Genomic DNA, 23,398 nt, shown 5'->3' with positions numbered 1-23,398 from the left:
ATTGTAATGCAGTTGCACTATAACTTATATCTTAATATAAATATGAAATTCAAATACACTGCGCTCCGCCGCCGCCCATTCAAAAGTCAATTTTTCTGTGAGCTAACGGTTTGAACTGTTATCCAGCGTGGGGCATTTGAATTTCATATCTATATTAAAAAGTAAGTTATAGCCCATCTTTATTGCAAATGATGAATTAAACGTCATCTAAAATAGCACTAACATCCGGATCTGTTTTTATAAAGGGAAGAGTTTACCATCGCTTTAAGGAAAAGCTCACATTTTTACAAACTTTCCTTTACCTCTTCCTTCTTATGCTCTTTATTTCACACATGCCTTCATTCAAAGCATCCTATAATCTTCAGTTTATTTTAGTTCAAATGAAATAACTGACTTAAGATTTCTTTTGTATTCTTCTGTTGCAGGTTATTTCTTTGCTTGAGTTGCTGAGATACTGCATAGGTGTTTGTATACAAATTGCTGCACATCTTCGAATACATATCTTCAGAATTCCTTGTAACCAAGCTGCTGAGCAGGTTCAAATTCAAAAACATACTGACTGACTTGTAGCCCAAAAGGAGGAGAAGAAATGGGGAGGGGAAAAAACTATTTTCACTCAAGAGACAGCTTGTGTAAATGACTTTACATTTAGTGAGTCTCTTCAAAATGAGAATTTAATTAATTCAACCTAGAAAATGCACTGGGATTCATTTTAATTGGGTAATTTTTAAATCTTTGAAATTAACTTTTTAACATTAGCGGTGCAGAATCTGATGGTGCTCTACAAAAATGTATAAACAAATACCAATACAAGCATGGTCGAAAAGGGCAGATGATCAATGATCTATTTTCATGATAGGAATTATTTGACAGAAACTAACAGCACCTTTCATAGCTTCACATAACTAGCAATTTGCCAATTCACTGTTTATGGTTCTCTATTTTCTTATGCTTGTCCTGTTTTTTTCTAATCATCTTCAGTGGCAGTTCTTCAAAATTTAAAGGGACATGAAAACAATTTTTTTTTTCTTTCATGAGTTAAAAAGAGCATGCCCTTTTAAACACCTTTCCAATTTACTTATATTATCTAATTTGCTTAATTCCCTTGATATCCTTTGTTGAAAAGCATATCTAGATAGGCTCAGTAGCTGCTGATTGGTGGTTGCACATAAGATGCCTCATGTGATTGTCTCACCCATGTGCATTGCTATTTATTTAACAAGGGCTATCTAAAGAATGAAGCAAATTAGATAATAGAAGTAAATTGGAATGTTTTTTAAAATTGTTTTCTCTCTGAATCATGAAATATTTTGGGGTTCATTTCCCTTTAATAGGGCATTAACAGAGCATGTTGCTAGTTCTCTGAAGTGATTTTTGTATGTATGCTTTCTGTAAAAAGTCTTAAAATGATGGAATACACATTTTGCTCTAAATCTAATACCAAACAATTAGCAGAATTTTTTTTTTTATAAATATTTTTCTTTTGACAATTTAAACGATATGTTGTATGTGGCATACCTTTATGTGCATACAGAACCTGTACATTGAAAAACAAAACATTCTCTTCATTTAAATTTAGCAAGTAATTTTACTTCTGTTAATCCTTGTAATTTTTGCATAGCTTTTTTTTTTCCTTACTTTTAATTCAATTAATTAGTTGATCAAATTTAATTTTAATTTTATACATTTCTTCTCCTCCTCATTAAGGGTGTTCCAAACTTATTTTTTCTATGGGAAATATAATTTAATGAAATTATTTATTTTAAAGACCTCAAAATATGCATGGAAAGGTTTCTATTGAAAGAGTTGCTTATATACTACTGTGTTAGTAATAGTTAAAGGGACTCTGAACCCAAATTTTTTCTTTCGTTAATTAGAGCATGCAATTTTAAGCAACATTCTAATTTATTACTATTATTACATTTTCTTCATTCTCTTGATATCTTTATTTGAAAAGCAAGAATTTAAGTTTAGAAGCCGGCCCATTTTTGGTGAACAACCCGGGTTGTTCTTGCTTATTGGTGGATAAATTCACTCACCAATAAACAAGTGCTGTCCAGTGTCTGAACCAAAAATTAGCTGGCTCCTTAGCTCAGATGCTTTCTTTTTCGAAAAAAATGATAATAGGAGTAAATTAGAAAGTTGCTTAACATTGCATGCTCTATCTGAATTGTGAAAGAAAAAAATTCGGTTCAGTGTCCCTTTTAAATGTATAGGTGTTGGAAATAACTCCTACAGCTCAACTAAGCTTTCTATTTGAGGTGGGAGGTCAAATGGCTAATATTTTTATTTTTCAAATCCTGGCAAGTCCAGCTTTCATCATTTAATTTATTGTGTGCTGTAAACTTATTTTACCAATATTGAAAAATGAATTTTAGCAAGAATGAAGCTAAAGTAAACTTACGCACACACACATATATATTAGTGTTGTGTGTATTTCCAAACCTGATTTAATTAACCTAAATTTGTATTCAACATCAATAGAAACTGATCCGTATTGTTGAGATTGTCTTTAGGACTGAATGTATAATGGAAAACTACTGTTTTTTTACATTTTGAGTTAACTTAATTATAATTAAATGTGTAATTTATCACCTTTCTAACAATTAAGGCAACGTATTAAAAACTTAAGTTTCAATAAAATAAGTTTATTTTAAAACCGATGCCATGGTGAGAAAAGAAAACAAATAAGCCACCACAAAATATTTATAACTTTAAATACGGAGTGTGTTTTTGTTCAGTGAGTATTAATACTTTTAATATCATGTTGCATAGGTACAAGTTATTCCTTCAGTGATCCTTCAGAATAACATTGACTGAAGAGACTTTCGAACACTTGCCATCTCTTGCTGTTGCTGGCAGAAGAAAAAGAATTAAAAAAATCAGCTACTATTTATGCACTTTTTGTAATAAAATTTCCCAGTGGAAAATCAGTGTATCTGTTTTTAAACAACAATGTGTGGATTCTTTTGCAGAATTTGTACTTACAGTGTCCATCAAAATTTTCTTCTGTAGCAAAGCCATCTCCTTTTTCAGTTCACTTTGAGCATTGGATAGAAGGTTTTCATGGCTTTTTTCTAAGTCTTCCATACTCTAAAACAAAGTATATGTAAATATATATAAAACACTGATGTAAATATTCAGAGCAATATCCTACTTTTTTCAAATATTGTATGATGTGCGTGTTTTTTTTTGTTTTTCTTTTTATTAAAATCTTATGTAAAAGGTATTATAATGTTAATTCTAGTTTAAAGGGACAGTCTAGTCCAAAACAAACTTTCATGATTCAGATACAGCATGTAATATTAAACAATTTTCCAATTTACTTTGATCACCAATTTTGCTTTGTTCTCTTAGTATTCTTAGTTGAAAGCTTAACCTAGGAGGTTCATATGCTAATTTCTTAGACCTTGAAGGCCGCCTCTTAAGAATGCATTTTAACAGGTTTTTCACCACTAGAGGGTGTTAGTTCATGTGTTTCATATAGATAACACTGTGCTCATGCACGTGAAGTTACCTGGGAGCTATCACTGATTGGCTAAACTGCAAGTCTGTCAAAAGAACTGAAATAAAGGGGCAGTTTGCAGAGGCTTAGATACAAGATAATCACAGAGGTAAAAAATATTTAAATATAACTGTTGGTTAATGGGTAAAAAAGGGATTATTTTTTAAAACAATAACAATTCTGGTGTAGACTGTCCCTTTAAAATCACTAATGCAACTAAGAAATATTAAAATATTTTGCTTGCATGCAGTGTTTTTTGTTTTAATTAAAATTGGTTATTGCATGTGTATATAATTTTAAAATTGTGCAAAGGAATGACTACGAACTAATATTCTATTAAACAGAAATTTTAATGAATAGGAATTAAATTACTAACTTATATTTAGGACTATTTAAGATTCAGTTTTAATATAATACAAAGAACACTTTCAAGAAATCTCAACTGGATGTGTTACAATTCTGGACAGTTTTAAGTATGTAATGGTTATGTTTTTCTGTAAATTACCTCCAGCACGGCATTTTAAACCACTAAAATGTGAGCCCTAAATATCATTGCTCTATTTTTATATATCAATAAATCTGAAGTACCTTTATGAATTGTTCATATAGCTGCTTTATTGTTTTCAGTCTCTGGCTTTGAACTATTCTTGCTTGTTGAAAAAGTTTCTGCTGCTGACGAAACATGTTCTAGTGGGCAAGAAAGGATGAGCAATCTTTAATTTTTGAGACATTAATTTAGTATGTGTTGAATTTTTTTTAATTGCATTTAAATCTAAAATGAGGATAATTTTAATATTTCCGGTTTTATGATTGTGGAGTCTTGTTCTTTATTAGACAGCAGTTGCTACTTTTTGGTGTACTTTCTTATGTGTGGTGATGATTTTTACTGAACCCGATTTTGTTTTGCTTTTTTAAACATGTGATAAGCACTGGCAGTTGTGTCTCCATTACATTTGTTTCATGTTTTTGACTTGATTAAAAAACATAAATTATGCTTACCTGATCATATTTTTTTTCTTCTGATGGAAAGAGTCCATAGCTGCATTTATTACTTTTGGGAATTAAGAACCTGGCCACTAGGAGGAGGCAAAGACACATCAGCCAAAGGCTTAAATACTCCTCCCACTCCCCTCATCCCCCAGTCATTCTGCCAAGGAACAGGGTGAAAGGTGCCAGAAGAATATAAAATAAGGACGCCCCACATAAAAATTTACGGTGGGGAGCTGTGGACTCTTTCTATCAGAAGAAAAGAAAATTAACAGGTAAGCATAATTTGTTTTTCTTCTTAAATGGAAAGAGTCCACAGCTGCATTCATTACTTTTGGGAAAACAATACCCAAGCTATAGAGGACACTGTATGCCAAGATGGGAGGGTACAATAGGCTGCCCATTTTGAGGGCACCAAGCCTGAAACCACTGCCCACAAAGAACCCAGCTTCGTCCAAAGCCCAGAAAACTTTAAAAGGAAAAAGCCCCAGGGACACTGACCCGCAGGTAGTCCAGAGCCTAGCTAGAGACCGCAAAATCGGACTCGACTGAGCCAACAGGCCTCCAGGAGACACAGTCGTTCCCTCACCACTCACCCCCTCACTAAAGAAGGGAACACCGGCCTAAACTCCCAAAGGGATAGGGCCAGGAGAACCGAAGGAAAAAAACGAAAGGTCACAAATCCATAAAGGGAAAACCCCCCATAGCGAGCCCAGCTCACAAGGGCCCAAATGGGTCCCGACAGACAAGGGGAGACTACGCCTAGACCAGGAGAAACCGGAGGTATAGGACCGGGCATAGGAACAGAGAAACCTTTCTCTCAAACGTCGGGCAAAAGCACCAAAAGACAACAGAAGACGGAGTCCTCACATTGTCCGAACTTGGAACACTGAAGTATTCCACTACAAAAAAACGTGCAACAGACCCAGACAAAAAACCCAGAGTCAAGAACACGCCGCCATCCTCAGGATGACACAGAGAATACTTGCTGAGAGCAAAAGCAGCCAGCAAAAGAACAGATTGCAAAAGACAACTCCCAGACAGAGGGCACACTCTAGGCAATCCAAGCTGCCAGACCTACCCACAGGACTTCCAAAAAAGGGGTAATCATAACCTCCACGAGGTCCCCCAAGAAAGAGAAGTGACACCCAGAACCCAAGGTGGAGCAATCCTAGACCCTCTGCTTGTAAGCTTAGGGAGCTAGCTATAGCTACTATGCCCACCTAGATCCTGAAGATGACAACGTCTTTCAGAACCCACTCCCAGCCGGGTCAGCAACGGCAGGTCTGAAACAGGGGAACAGAAGAACCCCAAAAGCTCAAAGACGAGTAGAAGAATGGCTACAGCCAATCCAACAGAGCACGGGTGCAACCCGACTCCTTAGAATAGACAACAGGACCGTAGACCCAAAGGATCTAGCAAAAAGGTCCAACTTAATCTTGACATGGAGCCAGCAAGACTCCAAATGGAACGTAACAACCCAGAGAGAATATCCCTCTCAGCTAGGGAAACTCACAGGTCCCCTCTCCTGATCCAGGAGAAGCCCTAAGAAAAGGACCACATCTCCATAAAAAGGAGACAGCTTTTTCCCCTTCTTGGATGAGAGCTTAAAGACAGCACCTTCCACAAAGCCACAGGCTAAAGGAGAGATCAATCCCCAACTCAGAAGCCCTGTTGAAAGTGATTCCCCTAAAAACTAGCCTGCTAACACACACAACCAATGTGCAATAGTAGCAGCAGTGACACTGCAAGTCCATTCACCTGCAGAGCAGTAAATTCAATGGATACTACAGCAAGCTGACCACCGCCTAAGGTGCAAAACAAGCCCAATGAGCAACGGCACTCAGAAAACCTGGCCAACCAAGACCAGGTCAAGTAATCGGAGTAAAAGGACATAGCCCAAGTTTCCAGGAACTAGGGAACCCCAAACCAACCCTGGAGCCTAAAGGTCCGGTAACAACCCACAACGGGATCCACAAGGGAAAATGCTGAGTGAAACTCAGCAACCGTAAGCCCCAGGGAGAACAGGTCCAAACCCCCAATTGTTTAAACAAACAATACCCGCAAACTTAACACCCCATCTGAAATAACAACCCAGACCACAGGGGATACTAATGCAATATCCAGATAAACCCGGATAACAAGAAAACTTGCAAGTCCTGACCTAAGGAAGAGACCACCCCTTGCCGAAGTCCCACTCTCCAAAGGAGCTAAGACGGTAAAAGTCGTACAACGACAGGGCAGAGCTGGCCGCAGATAAGATGGCTGCCTATGCCCAGAGCTCCACTATGAGACCGCAAAAGAGTGAGGACTATGTCGGCTATACTGCACACTAATCATCCTGTTCAACAGCTACATGCAGCCAAAACAAATATGCACTTGTTGGTGTAACTCAAGAGCCTCTAGGACTTAAATTAACCGTGCTTTTGAGATTCCATGCCACAGACAGTAACGGCGGCCATACTGCAGAGTATGTGATACAGTGAAATCTTCATAGTGCAGACTGGAGCATGCAGATAACCGAGCCTGAGACAACACAGTCTAAACCACAGCCGAGCCTATATTAGGAACAATAGCCTACAGGTTTTGGATGGGACACCCCTCTGTGGAGACATTCAAAAGTACCATTGAACCTATTGTTTTATGCCTAAAATGGCTGTGTTGTGATGCTGCAAAGGGACAATGTTTTAACTACAGTAGGCGGAGCTGTGGACCCGGAGCGATGGTTCTATTTACCTAGACCAAGACTGCCTGAACTGAGAATGGAGGTGGGTTGCGCACTGAGATGGCGCCCTTGGTGTGGAACTCATCTACTCTGGCACACTCATTCTTTGGCGGTGATTCAAGGAGTGACGCAGTTTCTCCGGTTCTCACAGATCCAAATGATCTGATGCCCATCAACACAACCTGCCTATGTTTCCTGGATGCCGCTACGCAAAATCCGCTCTCAGTATGTCAGAATGGCGACCGCATAGCCTTTATCTTTGAACAGCTGCCATTTTACAACCACTACCCCATCACTTGGGCGAGCCGGTATTGGATGATTTTACTAGAGATTGCTTAAATGTCTGACATGACTGGTCAGCACCCTTTGCTAACATTTCGGGACTGTGGTTTAAGATTTGAATACGCTTTTTGGTTTGTGGTAATACTGTTCCTTATATTATAATTGTGTGATTATATATTCAATGTGTGTGTTTATATGTGTGTTGAAGCTTCTCTGCTTAATTTATATAACTAGTTTTTTTTATGTATGTTAACAGCTTTGATAATCCTATATGGCACATTTCACTTACACTCTCCTTGCGCATAGTCTCTCTAGAAAAATCCACCCAGTAACTGTCTGAGACTGATAACCCATAATATTTCTGATCCCTTGTTAGTTGATGGGATTGCTATGTTATACAATCTACATATAATTTGAATAACTAGCCTCTCCATGTTATTGTACTATTCTAAGATAATCTGTTCTGTTTATCTTTTAGACATTTCAAAAATTATAAACTAAATGTTCATGTATATGGTATTAGTCTATACTATACAGTTTACTGAGGAAGGCCTATATAATTATCTGTGCCAGCTTGTTGACCTAGAATTTGTATCCCCACAGATAATTCTAGAGGATGAAATGTGTGTGACATGCAACATATAGTTGAGCTTAGATGAAGAAGGCAAATGGCTGTATCCAAGCTACAATAAAGGAATATAGGGTTCTTAACCAAGGCTATGATATAGATACTTTATGTATATAACACTCTCTGAGGTGAACTTACAACTATTTCTGCTGTGGGGTATAGGGCCCATGCCTATGCGGCAGACTTCTATTGTGTGGAACCCTTATGTGATATCGCCTCCATTAAAAGGGCGTAATTTACCACTAATTCAGCTGTATCCATCACCAAAACCTACTCTGTATCTAACAAAAGTTTTATGTGTTCACAGTTTATTTTAGTAAGATGATTGCATGTGCTATATTTGAAGTTATAGCTGTCTAGACCAATTTGTGCGTCTTGAGTTTATTAGAATCTGTTAATAACACTTATATTACTTGTTTTACATAACATATCTGGGTGTTGGTTATCTTGCTGAAAACTCTATGTTCTGGTGTTACATAGATATTACTTTTATCTTAGCCTAATATATAAAAGACTAGCCACAGATAACCTAATATTCATGCTCCTACACAATACAAGGTATTTCCTAGCTAAAATGTGGTCTAAATGGATTATGTATCTGCTGCCCATCAGTTTGAGGCCATAATAGTTATCTTATTGTTTATTCTCCCCCTCACCCCCCCCCACAAAGTTTCTTTTGTAAACAAAGGAAAATGTATGCTATAGATGTTCTCCACCCCCAAAGACACTGTTTTATATGTACTATAATTTTGCTTATATCTATTTCAAATTCCCTCATCTCAATTTTGATACTACTATCCCCAACTACTTGCATTATCGATATTTATTGTTCAAGAGTGGCCGTTGATTGAAACGGGGAATAGCCAAACATAAAAAAATAAGGTTACAAACTAAATATATAGGTTAATAATTTATATATAGCTGTACTCATGTTTCCGAGTTATTATATTTCTATGCTATAAAGTACAAGATGTATATTGTAGATGTATATTGTCTAAGCTGAAAATACTGTATTATGACTACTGTAACCTTGCTTTTGTTGGAATTCTATATAACCATAATAAAAATATATTTATAAGGGGGCGTGTCTGAACTGTGATCAGGAGCGGTCGCACCTTTTCGAGCTCCAGCAGATTCTCATTTGATCTGCTGATTAAAGGAGTCATTCTACAGCCATTTCAGTTTTTGAATGCTGCATGGCCACATTTACATGAGGCTACTTATATCAGCGACAGTAAAGCTGTATTTGTGGAGACGAGAAATCAGACAAAGGAGGCCTAGTGCAACTGGGCAGACTAACCTACATACCAGAGGCTTCTCATCCATGTCTTTAATCACTAATAGACAAAAGAAGAGGACAATTTACCAATACCTACGACAATCAAGTAACAAAGACACAAGGCGCATTGCAACCAACATGGCCACTATAGAAGACATTAGTTTTCAAGACATTGTTAACAACAAGCACTGGCGTAGATTTGAAGCGCTTTGCCTGCACCTCATAGAGAAAGACCCACTAGATTCCTGGCTATCGCAATTCTCTGCAAGAACCGAAGATTTAACTCCTCAGCCAGAGGATCAGCAACGGGATGAGAGTAGAGGGAGTGTAGATATCACTTCACCCAGTTTGATGCGTGACAAAGCGATCCCGGAGACTCGGCATAAGAAGTTCTCTATCACCCCTGGGAAGAAGGGTTCGATTACATTAGGGACTTTTGCCCTCAGTAGCGCATTGTCCGGATCTCTACAATTAGCGACACACTCCATGCTGATGGCGACCCAGCAGGGATTTAAGGGGGGAGCCCTGTGAAGCTAAAGCCAAGGACCATTCATTACTTAACTCAGGGGCCCCGCCAGACGACTTTGTTAACCACAGCCACCTCAAGAAGACATCTCACCCCAAACTCAAGTACTTTCAAACATTGGGTGATACCAAAGAGTTGCCTGATACATATTACATTGAGCCCTTATGGCTTGCGAACCCTCAAACTTACTTTAAAGGGCGAGACCTCATGCTTCACAATGCAATTGATCCACTTATGAATTCAAAGCAGCGGGGCTATAAAAATACCGGGACTCTAATATCTTACTTCACAGTTCTAAGCAACACCTGACAATAACTGACACTATGCTCACATACTGATGATTTGTTTAATCTGTCTTTAGTGATGTATATGTTCACACTCACAAGGATCTATCAATGATCTTAAGTGTTAATATTATTTACTTGTTTATGTTAATAGTCCTGTTAGCCACGAATATTATATTGCTAAACTTTACCAGGTAGAAGGTTATGATCATCTGAGGGAAAGGCTCTGCAGAAATAGGACCTGGGGACACAAAGAGACAGTCATATATATATATACCTGCAGGTCAGGTAGTGAAATTTACACATTATTCAACACTGATGGCAATACTGCCCGAATAGTGCAATTTAACTAAACCCTGACAGATGTGGATTGGAGCATCCCACTCTCATAAAGTCGCTTCGCCATTCACCAATAGGTCAGCCGTTCATGGGAAGGGCATTTAACCAGTTAGAGCTTGTAAATGGAGTAACTAGTTTTTACTAAACTTAGTCTTATTACAGAGATAGTCAATGTAAATGCCTATTAGAGCTTGTGGTCAACCCAGCAGCCGGGGCCGTGGGGAGAAATTGGCATGCCTGGCTTCTAATACATAACTCTCTGGTAAATATCCATTCACATCTTTATACAGACACACACAACTCTGGGCTTAAACGTAATGTTACTTCCAGTCAGGGAACAAAGGGACCATAAGATACAATAGAGTTTACTTCATAATACATGAAAGCAAGTGTCCACTATCCTGCTCCTTAACCTTTTTGTATATATCCTAGATGGGTAATTTCACTTACTGACATTTTACTTGCCCTATACAGTATCAGATTAAGCTTTTCAACATAAGCCTGCATGATGTCTGATAAGTGACTTTCTTGGGAGTAGAAAAACATAATTTATGTAAGAACTTACCTGATAAATTCATTTCTTTCATATTAGCAAGAGTCCATGATCTAGTGACGTATGGGATATACATTCCTACCAGGAGGGGCAAAGTTTCCCAAACCTCAAAATGCCTACAAATACACCCCTCACCACACCCACAAATCAGTTTAACGAATAGCCAAGAAGTGGGGTGATAAGAAAAAGTGCGAAAGCATCAAAAATAAGGAATTGGAATAGTTGTGCTTTATACAAAAAAACCATAATCACCACAAAAAAGGGTGGGTCTCATGGACTCTTGCTAATATGAAAGAAATGAATTTATCAGGTAAGTTCTTACATAAATTATATTTTATTTCATGTAATTAGCAAGAGTCCATGAGCTAGTGACGTATGGGATAATAAATACCCAAGATGTGGAACTTCCACGCAAGAGTCACTAGAGAGGGAGGGATAAAATAAAGACAGCCAATTCCGCTGAAAAATAATCCACACCCCAAAACAAAGTTTAAATCTTATAATGAAAAAAACTGAAATTATAAGCAGAAGAATCAAACTGAAACAGCTGCCTGAAGTACTTTTCTACCAAAAACTGCTTCAGAAGAAGAAAATACATCAAAATGGTAGAATTTAGTAAAAGTATGCAAAGAAGACGAAGTTGCTGCTTTGCAAATCTGATCAACCGAAGCTTCATTCCTAAACGCCCAGGAAGTAGAAACTGACCTAGTAGAATGAGCTGTAATCCTTTGAGGCGGAGTTCTACCCGACTCAACATAAGCATGATGAATCAAAGACTTTAACCAAGATGCCAAAGAAATGGTAGAGGCCTTCTGACCTTTCCTAGAACCAGAAAAGATAACAAATAGACTAGAAGTCTTTCGGAAATCTTTAGTAGCTTCAACATAATATTTCAAAGCTCTTACCACATCCAAAGAATGTAACGATCTTTCCTTAGAATTCTTAGGATTAGGACACAATGAAGGAACCACAATCTCTCTACTAATGTTGTTAGAATTCACAACCTTAGGTAAAAATTTAAATGAAGTCCGCAACACTGCCTTATCCTGATGAAAAATCAGAAAAGGAGATTCACAAGAAAGAGCAGATAACTCAGAAACTCTTCTAGCAGATGAGATGGCCAAAAGAAACAAAACTTTCCAAGAAAGTAATTTAATATCCAGAGAATGCATAGGTTCAAAAGGAGGAGCTTGTAAAGCTCCCAGAACCAAATTTAAACTCCAAGGAGGAGAATTTGACTTAATGACAGGTGTGATACGAACCAAAGCCTGTACAAAACAATGAATATCAGGAAGATTAGCAATCTTTCTGTGAAACAGCACAGAAAGAGCAGAAATTTGTCCTTTCAAGGAACTTGCAGACAAACCTTTATCCAGACCATCCTGGAGAAACTGTAAAATTCTAGGAATTCTAAAAGAATGCCAGGAAAATTGATGAGAAGAACACCAAGAAATGTAAGTCTTCCAGACTCGATAATATATCTTCCTAGACACAGATTTACGAGCCTGTAACATAGTATTAATTACGGAGTCAGAGAAACCTCTATGACTAAGAATCAAGCGTTCAATCTCCATACCTTCAAATTTAATGATTTGAGATCCTGATGGAAAAATGGGCCTTGAGATAGAAGGTCTGGTCTTAACGGAGTCCAAGGTTGGCAAGAAGCCATCCGAACAAGATTCGCATACCAAAACCTGTGAGGCCAAGCTGGAGCCACCAGCAGTACAAACGAACGCTCCTTTAGAATCTTGGAAATCACTCTTGGAAGAACTAGAGGCGGAAAGATATAGGCAGGATGATACTTCCAAGGAAGCGACAATGCATCCACTGCCTCCGCCTGAGGATCCCTGGATCTGGACAGATACCTGGGAAGTTTCTTGTTTAGATGAGAAGCCATCAGATCTATTTCTGGAAGACCCCAGATTTGAACAATCTGAAGAAATACCTCTGGGTGAAGAGACCATTCGCTCGGATGTAACGTCTGGCGACTGAGATAATCCGCTTCCCAATTGTCTATACCTGGGATGTGAACCGCAGAAATTAGACAGGAGCTGGATTCCGCCCATACAAGTATCCAAGATACTTCTTTCATAGCCAGAGGACTGTGAGTCCCCCCTTGATGATTGACATATGCCACGGTTGTGACATTGTCCGTCTGAAAACAAATAAAGGATTCTCTCTTCAGAAGAGGCCACGACTGAAGAGCTCTGAAAATCGCACGGAGTTCCAAAATGTTGATTAGTAATCTTGCCTCCTGAGATTCCCAAACCCCCTGCGCTGTCGTAGACCCCCATACAGCTCCCCAACCTGTCAGACTCGCATCCGTTGAGATCACAGTCCAGGTTGGAAGAACAAAAGAAGCCCCTTGAACTAAACAATGGTGATCTGTCCACCACGTCAGAGAGTGTCGTACAATCGGATTTAAAGATATTAACTGTGATATCTTTGTATAATCCCTGCACCACTGGTTCAGCATACAGAGCTGAAGAGGTCGCATGTGAAAACGAGCAAAAGGGATCGCGTCCGATACAGCAGTCATAAGACCTAGAATTTCCATGCATAAGGCTACCTCAGGGAATGATTGAAACTGAAGGTTTCGACAAGCTGAAATTAATTTCAGACGTCTCTTGTCCGTCAGAGACAAAGTCATGGACACTGAATCTATCTGCAAACCTAAAAAGGTTACCCTTGTCTGAGGAATCAATGAACTCTTTGGTAAATTGATCCTCCAACCATGTTCTTGAAGAAACGACACAAGTCAATTCGTATGAGATTCTGCTAAATGTGAAGACTGAGCAAGTACCAAGATATCGTCCAAATAAGGAAATACCACAATACCCTGTTCTCTGATTACAGATAGAAGGGCACCGAGCACCTTTGAAAAAATCCTTGGAGCCGTTGCTAGACCGAAAGGCAGAGCCACAAATTGGTAATGCTTGTCTAGAAAAGAGAATCTCAGAAACTGAAAGTGAACTGGATGAATCGGAATATGCAGATATGCATCCTGCAAATCTATTGTGGACATATAATTCCCTTGCTGAACAAAAGGCAGAATAGTCCTTATAGTTACCATTTTGAATGTTGGTATCCTTACATAACGATTCAATATTTTTAAATCCAGAACTGGTATGAAGGAATTCTCCTTCTTTGGTACAATGAATAGATTTGAGTAAAACCCCAGACCCTGTTCCAAAACTGAAACAGGCACAATTACTCCAGCCAACTCTAGATCTGAAACACATTTCAGAAACGCCTGAGCCTTCACTGGATTTATTGGAATGCGAGAAAGAAAAAATCTTCTTGCAGGTGGCCTTACCTTGAAACCTATTCTGTACCCTTGTGAGACAATGTTCTGAATCCAAAGACTGTGAATCGAATTGATCCAAATTTCTTTGAAAAATCGTAATCTGCCCCCTACCAGCTGCGCTGGAATGAGGGCCGCACCTTCATGTGGACTTGGGAGCTGGCTTTGGCTTTCTAAAAGGCTTGGATTTATTCCAGACTGGAGACGGTTTCCAAACAGAAACCGTTCCTTTAGGGGAAGGATCAGGCTTTTGTTCCTTATTCTGACGAAAGGAACGAAAACGATTAGCAGCCCTATATTTACCTTTAGATTTTTTATCCTGAGGTAAAAAAGTTCCTTTCCCCCCAGTAACAGTTGAAATAATAGAATCCAACTGGGAACCAAACAATTTATTACCTTGGAAAGAAAGGGAAAGCAAAGTTGACTTAGAAGACATATCAGCATTCCAAGTTTTAAGCCATAAAGCTATTCTAGCTAGAATAGCTAAAGACATATACCTGACATCAACTGTAATGATATCAAAGATGGCATCACAAATAAAGTTATTAGCATGTTGAAGAAGCTTAACAATGCTATGAGTATTATGATCTGACACTTGTTGTGCCAAAGCCTCCAACTAAAAAGTGGAAGCTGCAGCAACATCAGCCAAAGAAATAGCAGGCCTAAGAAGATTACCTGAACATAAATAAGCTTTCCTTAGAAAGGATTCAATCTTCCTATCTAAAGGATCCTTAAAGGAAGTACTATCTGCTGTAGGAATAGTAGTACGCTTAGCAAGAGTAGAGATAGCCCCATCAACTTTAGGGATTTTGTCCCAAAACTCTAATCTGTCAGATGGCACAGGATACAATTTCTAAAATCTTTTAGAAGGAGTAAAAGAATTACCCAGATTATTCCATTCCCTAGAAATGACTTCAGAAATAGCATCAGGGACAGGAAAAACTTCCGGAATAACTGTAGGAGGTTTAAAAACCGAATTTAAACGCTTAGTAGATTTAGTATCAAGAGGACTAGAATCCTCCATTTCTAATGTGATTAAAACTTCTTTAAGTAAAGAACGAATAAATTCCATTTTAAGTAAATATGAAGATTTATCAGTGTCAATATCTGAGACTGAATCCTCTGAACCAGAAAAATCCTCATCAGAGACAGAATCAGAATGATGATGTTCATTTAAAAATTCATCTGAGAAATTAGAAGTTTTAAAAGACCTTTTACGCTTACTGGAAGGAGGAATAACAGACATAGCCTTCCTAATAGATTTAGAAACAAAATCTCTTATATTAACAGGAACATCCTGAGTAATAGATGTTGATGGAACAGCAACAGGTAATGGAATATTACTAATGGAAATTTTATCTGCATTAGCAAGTTTATCATGACATTCATCACAAACTACAGCCGGAGGAACAGTTACCACAAGTTTACAACAAATGCACTTAACTTTGGTAGGACCAGCATCAGGCAGCGTTTTTCCAGAAGTAGCTTCTGATCCAGGGTCAATCTGAGACATCTTGCAATATGTAAGAGAAAAAAACAACATATAAAGCAAAATCTATCAAATTCCTTAAATGACAGTTTCAGGAATGGGAAAAAATGCCAATGAACAAGCCTCTAGTAACCAGAAGCAAAAGAAAAATGAGACTTAAATAATGTGAAAAAAAGGTGGAGACAAAAATGACTCCCACATTTTTTAGCGCCAAAAAAGACGCCCACATTATTGGCGCCTAAACGCTTTTGGCGCCAAGAATGATGCCACATCCGGTGACGCCGACATTTTTGGCGCAAAATGTCAAAAAAATGACGCAATCACAAACAACTTCCGGCGACAAGTATGACACCGGAAATGACAAAGAATTTTTTTGCGCCAAAAAAGTCCGCGCCAAGAATGACGCAATAAAATAAAGCCTTTTCAGCCCCTGCGAGCCCACAGGGAAAAAACATAATTTATGCTTACCTGATAAATTTATTTCTCTTGAAGTGTATTCAGTCCACGGGTCATCCATTACTTATGGGATATATTCCCTTCCCAACAGGAAGTTGCAAGAGGATCACCCAAAGCAGAGCTGCTATATAGCTCCTCCCCTCACATGTCATATCCAGTCATTCGACCGAAACAAGACAAGAAAAGAGAAACCATAGGGTGCAGTGGTGACTGAAGTTTTAATTAGAATTTAGATCTGCCTTAAAAAAGACAGGGCGGGCCGTGGACTGAATACACTACAAGAGAAATAAATTTATCTGGTAAGCATAAATTATGTTTTCTCTTGTTAAGTGTATTCAGTCCACGGATCATCCATTACTTATGGGATACCAATACCAAAGCTAAAGTACACGGATGATGGGAGGGACAAGGCAGGAACTTAAACGGAAGGAACCACTGCCTGTAGAACCTTTCTCCCAAAAACAGCCTCCGAAGAAGCAAAAGTGTCAAATTTGTAAAATTTTGAAAAGGTGTGAAGCGAAGACCAAGTCGCAGCCTTGCAAATCTGTTCAACAGAGGCCTCATTTTTAAAGGCCCAGGTGGAAGCCACAGCTCTAGTGGAATGAGCTGTAATTCTTTCAGGGGGCTGCTGTCCAGCAGTCTCATAGGCTAAACGTATTATGCTACGAAGCCAAAAGGAGAGAGAGGTTGCCGAAGCTTTTTGACCTCTCCTCTGTCCAGAGTAAACAACAAACAGGGAAGAAGTTTGACGAAAATCTTTAGTTGCCTGTAAATAAAACTTCAGGGCACGGACTACGTCCAGATTATGCAAAAGTCGTTCCTTCTTTGAAGAAGGATTAGGACATAAGGATGGAACAACAATCTCCTGATTGATATTCCTGTTAGAAACTACCTTAGGTAAAAACCCAGGTTTAGTACGCAGAACTACCTTGTCTGAATGGAAAATCAGATAAGGAGAATCACAATGTAAGGCAGATAACTCAGAGACTCTTCGAGACGAGGAAATAGCCATCAAAAACAACTTTCCAAGATAAAAGCTTAATATCAATGGAATGAAGGGGTTCAAACGGAACACCTTGAAGAACTTTAAGAACCAAGTTTAAGCTCCATGGCGGAGCAACAGTCTTAAACACAGGCTTAATCCTAGCCAAAGCCTGACAAAAAGCCTGGACGTCTGGAACTTCTGCCAGACGCTTGTGCAAAAGAATAGACAGAGCAGAAATCTGTCCCTTTAACGAACTAGCAGATAAGCCCTTTTCCAAACCCTCTTGTAGAAAGGACAATATCCTAGGAATCCTAACCTTACTCCATGAGTAACTCTTGGATTCGCACCAATATAAGTATTTACGCCATATCTTATGGTAGATTTTTCTAGTAACAGGCTTCCGTGCCTGTATTAAGGTATCAATTACTGACTCTGAGAAGCCACGCTTTGATAGGATCAAGCGTTCAATCTCCATGCAGTCAGCCTCAGAGAAATTAGATTTGGATGGTTGAAAGGACCTTGTATTAGAAGATCCTGCCTCGGGGGCAGAGACCATGGTGGACAGGACGACATGTCCACTAGGTCTGCATACCAGGTCCTGCGTGGCCACGCAGGCGCTATCAGAATCACTGATGCTCTCTCCTGTTTGATCTTGGCAATCATTCGAGGCAGCAGCGGAAACGGTGGGAACACATAAGCCATGTTGAAAACCCAAGGGGCTGCTAGAGCATCTATCAGCGCCGCTCCCGGGTCCCTGGACCTGGATCCGTAATAAGGAAGCTTGGCATTCTGGCGAGACGCCATGAGATCCAGTTCTGGTTTGCCCCAACGACGAATCAGTTGAGCGAACACCTCCGGATGAAGTTCCCACTCCCCCGGATGAAAAGTCTGGCGACTTAGAAAGTCCGCCTCCCAGTTCTCCACGCCTGGGATGTGGATCGCTGACAGGTGGCAAGAGTGAGACTCTGCCCAGCGAATTATCTTTGATACTTCTAACATCGCTAGGGAACTCCTGGTTCCCCCTTGATGGTTGATGTAAGCCACAGTCGTGATGTTGTCCGACTGAAATCTGATGAACCTCAGTGTTGCTAACTGAGGCCAAGCTAGAATAGCATTGAATATTGCTCTTAATTCCAGAATATTTATTGGGAGGAGTTTCTCCTCCTGGGTCCACGATCCCTGAGCCTTCAGGGAGTTCCAGACTGCGCCCCAACCTAGAAGGCTGGCATCTGTTGTTACAATCGTCCAATCTGGCCTGCGAAAGGTCATGCCCTTGGACAGATGGACCCGAGAAAGCCACCAGAGAAGAGAATCTCTGGTCTCCTGATCCAGATTTAGTAGAGGGGACAAATCTGAGTAATCCCCATTCCACTGACTTAGCATGCATAATTGCAGCGGTCCGAGATGCAGGCGCGCAAATGGCACTATGTCCATTGCCGCTACCATTAAGCCGATTACTTCCATGCACTGAGCCACTGACGGGCGTGGAATGGAATGAAGCACACGGCAAGCATTTAGAAGTTTTGATAACTTGGACTCCGTCAGGTAAATTTTCATCTCTACAGAATCTATAAGAGTCCCTAGGAAGGAGACTCTTGTGAGTGGTGATAGAGAACTCTTTTCCACGTTCACTTTCCACCCATGCGACCTCAGAAATGCCAGAACTATCTCTGTATGAGACTTGGCTATTTGAAAGCTTGACGCCTGTATCAGGATGTCGTCTAGATACGGAGCCACCGCTATGCCTCGCGGTCTTAGAACCGCCAGAAGTGAGCCCAGAACCTTTGTAAAGATTCTCGGGCCGTAGCCAACCCGAAGGGAAGAGCTACAAACTGGTAATGCCTGCAAATCTCAGGTACCGATAATGATCTTTGTGAATCGGTATGTGAAGGTAGGCATCCTTTAAGTCCACTGTGGTCATGTACTGACCCTCTTGGATCATTAGTAGGATGGTTCGAATAGTTTCCATTTTGAATGATGGAACTCTTAGGAATTTGTTTAAGATCTTTAGGTCCAAGATTGGTCTGAAGGTTCCCTCTTTCTTGGGAACCACAAACAGATTTGAGTAAGATCCCTGTCCTTGTTTTGTCCGCGGAACCGGGTGGATTACCCCCATTACTAGGAGGTCTTGTACACAGCGTAGGAATGCCTCTTTCTTTATCTGGTTTTCTGATAACCTTGATAGATGGAATCTCCCTCGAGGAGGAGAAGCTTTGAAGTCCAGAAGATATCCCTGAGATATGATCTCCAACGCCCAGGGATCCTGGACATCTCTTGCCCACGCCTGGGCGAAGAGAGAAAGTCTGCCCCCCACTAGATCCGTTTCCGGATAGGGGGCCGTTCCTTCATGCTGTCTTGGGGGCAGTAGTAGGTTTTCTGGCCTGCTTGCCCTTGTTCCAGGACTGGTTAGTTTTCCAGGCCTGTCTGTAGCGAGCAACAGTTCCTTCCTGTTTTGGGGCGGAGGAAGTTGATACTGCTCCTGCCTTGAAATTTCGAAAGGTACGAAAATTAGACTGTTTGGCCTTTGATTTGGCCCTGTCTTGAGGACGGGTATGACCCTTACCTCCAGTAATGTCAGCAATAATTTCTTTCAAGCCGGGCACGAATAAGGTCTGCCCCTTGAAAGGAATATTAAGTAATTTCGATTTTGAAGTCACGTCAGCTGACCAGGATTTAAGCCATAGCGCTCTCCGCGCCTGGATGGCGAATCCGGAGTTCTTAGCCGTTAGTTTAGTCAAATGTACAATGGCATCAGAAACAAATGCATTAGCTAGCTTAAGCGATTTAAGCTTGTCCATAATTTCATCCAATGGAGCTGTGTAAATGGCCTCTTCCAGAGACTCAAACCAGAATGCCGCAGCAGCAGTGACAGGCGCAATGAATGCAAGGGGCTGCAAAATAAAACCTTGTTGAAGAAACATTTTCTTAAGGTAACCTTCTAATTTTTTATCCATTGGATCCGAAAAAGCACAACTATCCTCCACCGGCATAGTGGTACGCTTAGCTAAAGTAGAAACTGCTCCCTCCACCTTAGGGACCGTCTGCCATAAGTCCCGTGTAGTGGCGTCTATTGGAAACATCTTCCTAAATATAGGAGGTGGGGAAAATGGCACACCGGGTCTATCCCACTCCTTGCTAATAATTTCAGTAAGCCTTTTAGGCATAGGAAAAACGTCAGTACACACCGGTACCGCATAGTATCTATCCAGCCTACACAATTTCTCTGGAATTGCCACTGTGTTACAGTCATTCAGAGCAGCTAAAACCTCCCCAAGCAATACACGGAGGTTCTCAAGCTTAAATTTAAAATTAGAGATCTCTGAATCAGGTTTCCCCTGATCAGATCCGTCACCCACAGAATGAAGCTCTCCGTCCTCATGTTCTGCAAACTGTGACGCAGTATCAGACATGGCTCTTACAGCACCAGCGCGCTCTGCATCTCTCCTAATCCCAGAGCTATCGCGCTTGCCTCTCAATTCTGGCAATCTAGATAATACTTCTGACAGGGTATTATTCATGATTGTAGCCATGTCCTGTAAAGTAATTGCTATGGGCGTCCCTGATGTACTTGGCGCCATATTAGCACGCGCCCCCTGAGCGGGAGGCGAAGGTACTGACACGTGAGGAGAGTTAGTCGGCATAACTTCCCCCTCGTCGTCTGGTGATAATTCTTTTATAGATAAAGACTGACCTCCACACTGGCCTTCAAACATAGTGAACAAACAGATTCATCTGTTTCAGACATGTTTAAACAGACTAGCAATGAGACTAGCAAGCTTGGAAAACACTTTAAAATAAATTTACAAGCAATATAGAAAACGCTACTGCGCCTTTAAGAAGCACAAAAAACTGTCACAGTTGAAATAACAATGAACCAAATCAGTTATAGCAACCAAATTTTCACAGTAAATGTATTAAGTTAGCAGAGCATTGCACCCACTTGCAAATGGATGATTAACCCCTTAATACCCAAACCGGATAATCAATAGAGAAAAAAAAACGTTTTTTAACACAGTCAAACACACTGTCACAGGTCTGCTGTGACTGATTACCTCCCTCAAAATAACTTTTGAAGTCCCTTGAGCTCTCTAGAGACGTCCTGGGTCATGCAGGAAGAAGCAGGAAGACTGAGACTGAATTTTTACTGCGCAAAAAAGCGCTAAAATAGGCCCCTCCCACTCATTATTACAACAGTGGGAAGCCTCAGTTAACTGTTTATATGCAGAAATAGAAGTCAGCCATGTGGAAAAATTCACGCCCCAATAAGTTTTATCACCAATGTACCTCACAAAAATGATTAAACATGCCAGCAAACGTTTTAAACATCCTTTTTTTTAAATAGTATGTATCTCTATTGATAAGCCTGATACCAGTCCTTCTACTGCATTTAAGGCTTATTACATTACTTCAGTATTAGCAGCATTTTCTTAGTCAAATTCCATTCCTTAGAAAATTACTTTACTGCATATACATCAATCAGCCTGATACCAGTCGCTTTCGCTGCATTTAAGGCTTTACTTACATTACATCGGTATCAGCAGTATTTTCTTAGTCAATTCCATTCCTTAGAAAAATATTTTACTGCACATACCTTATTTGCAGGAGACCCTGCACGCTATTCCCTTTCTGAAGTTACCCCACTCCTCAGAATGTGCGAGAACAGCCAGTGGATCTTAGTTACTTCTGCTAAGATCATAGAAAACGCAGGCAGATTCTTCTTCCAAATACTGCCTGAGAAAAGAACAGCACACTCCGGTGCCATTTAAAAATAACAAACTTTTGATTGAAGAAATAATTAAGTATAAAACACCACTCTCCTCTCACGACCTCCATCTATGTTGAGGGTTGCAAGAGAATGACTGGGTATGACATGTGAGGGGAGGAGCTATATAGCAGCTCTGCTTTGGGTGATCCTCTTGCAACTTCCTGTTGGGAAGGGAATATATCCCATAAGTAATGGATGACCCGTGGACTGAATACACTTAACAAGAGAAAAGTCAATTTGAAAGGTAAGAAAAAATTGAAAATTCATATACATTATCCCAAATAATGAAACTGACTGTCTGAAATAAGCAATATTGATCATCCTGAATCAAGGCAAATAAATGTTTAAACACATATATTTAGAACTTTTATAAAAAAGTGCCCAACCATAGCTTAGAGTGTCACAAAAAATAAGACTTACTTACCCCAGGACACTCATCTACATGTAGTAGAAAGCCAAACCAGTACTGAAACGAGAATCAGTAGAGGTAATGGTATATAAGAGTATATCGTCGATCTGAAAAGGGAGGTAAGAGATGAATCTCTACGACCGATGACAGAGAACCTATGAAAAAGATCCCGTAGAAGGAGATCATTGAATTCAAATAGGCAATACTCTCCTCACATCCCTCTGACATTCACTGCACACTGAGAGGAAAACCGGGATCCAGCCTGCTGCGAAGCGCATATCAACGTAGAATCTAGCACAAACTTACTTCACCACCTCCACGGGAGGCAAAGTTTGTAAAACTGATTTGTGGGTGTGGTGAGGGGTGTATTTGTAGGCATTTTGAGGTTTGGGAAACTTTGCCCCTCCTGGTAGGAATGTATATCCCATACGTCACTAGCTCATGGACTCTTGCTAATTACATGAAAGAAAGAAGTAGGGTTACATATTCACCTATCACCTCATAAAATCTATAATTCATCCCCCAATATTTTGCAACAGGAGGGTAAAGATCTGTACCTGACAACCCATACACCATCTACGCTCTCAGTGATTAAACATAAGTTTTTATAAGATTAGATATAAATGTTGTGTTCCAGGCCTGTCCAGTTGCAGCCTTTATCTATGTATACCTAGTTTAACTGCAGTTTTATATACCATTACGATGCAATTTTCTTTTTCTTTTCTTTATTTCTTCTTTTTGTTTTGTTAAAAATCACATTACTATGCATTTAATAGAGCTACATTTATAATACCTCTGTACTTTTTATGTTAAAACTAAGGGTCCAAGAGAGGTCCTAAATACTGAAAATAGGGACAAAAATGAGGAATATTGCTCAACATC

General features: G+C 39.8%; 2 protein-coding genes across 2 annotated transcripts in view; one reads left to right on the top strand and one right to left on the bottom strand.

The window, feature by feature from the left end:
* The window catches only part of CHPT1 (choline phosphotransferase 1), a 168,834-nt gene extending 164,331 nt beyond the window's left edge, over window positions 1-4,503 (top strand). The window contains exons 8-9 of the mRNA XM_053716984.1: window positions 426-536; window positions 2,776-4,503. Of these exons, the coding sequence (XP_053572959.1) occupies window positions 426-536; window positions 2,776-2,820 (156 nt within the window). The 3' untranslated portion in view covers window positions 2,821-4,503. The remainder of the gene's footprint in view (window positions 1-425; window positions 537-2,775) is intronic.
* Window positions 2,642-23,398, bottom strand: part of SYCP3 (synaptonemal complex protein 3) — a 106,022-nt gene continuing 85,265 nt past the window's right edge. Inside the window, exons 7-9 of the mRNA XM_053716985.1 lie at window positions 4,094-4,192; window positions 2,989-3,093; window positions 2,642-2,855 (exon numbers count right to left, since the gene is read on the bottom strand). Coding sequence (XP_053572960.1) covers window positions 2,802-2,855; window positions 2,989-3,093; window positions 4,094-4,192 — 258 coding nt within the window. The 3' untranslated portion in view covers window positions 2,642-2,801. The remainder of the gene's footprint in view (window positions 2,856-2,988; window positions 3,094-4,093; window positions 4,193-23,398) is intronic.

The sequence above is a fragment of the Bombina bombina genome, chromosome 6, assembly GCF_027579735.1.
Source record: "Bombina bombina isolate aBomBom1 chromosome 6, aBomBom1.pri, whole genome shotgun sequence".
NCBI lineage: Eukaryota > Metazoa > Chordata > Amphibia > Anura > Bombinatoridae > Bombina > Bombina bombina.
Note: the sequence above shows the minus strand (reverse complement) of the source record. Positions and strands in the feature narration are given on the sequence as shown.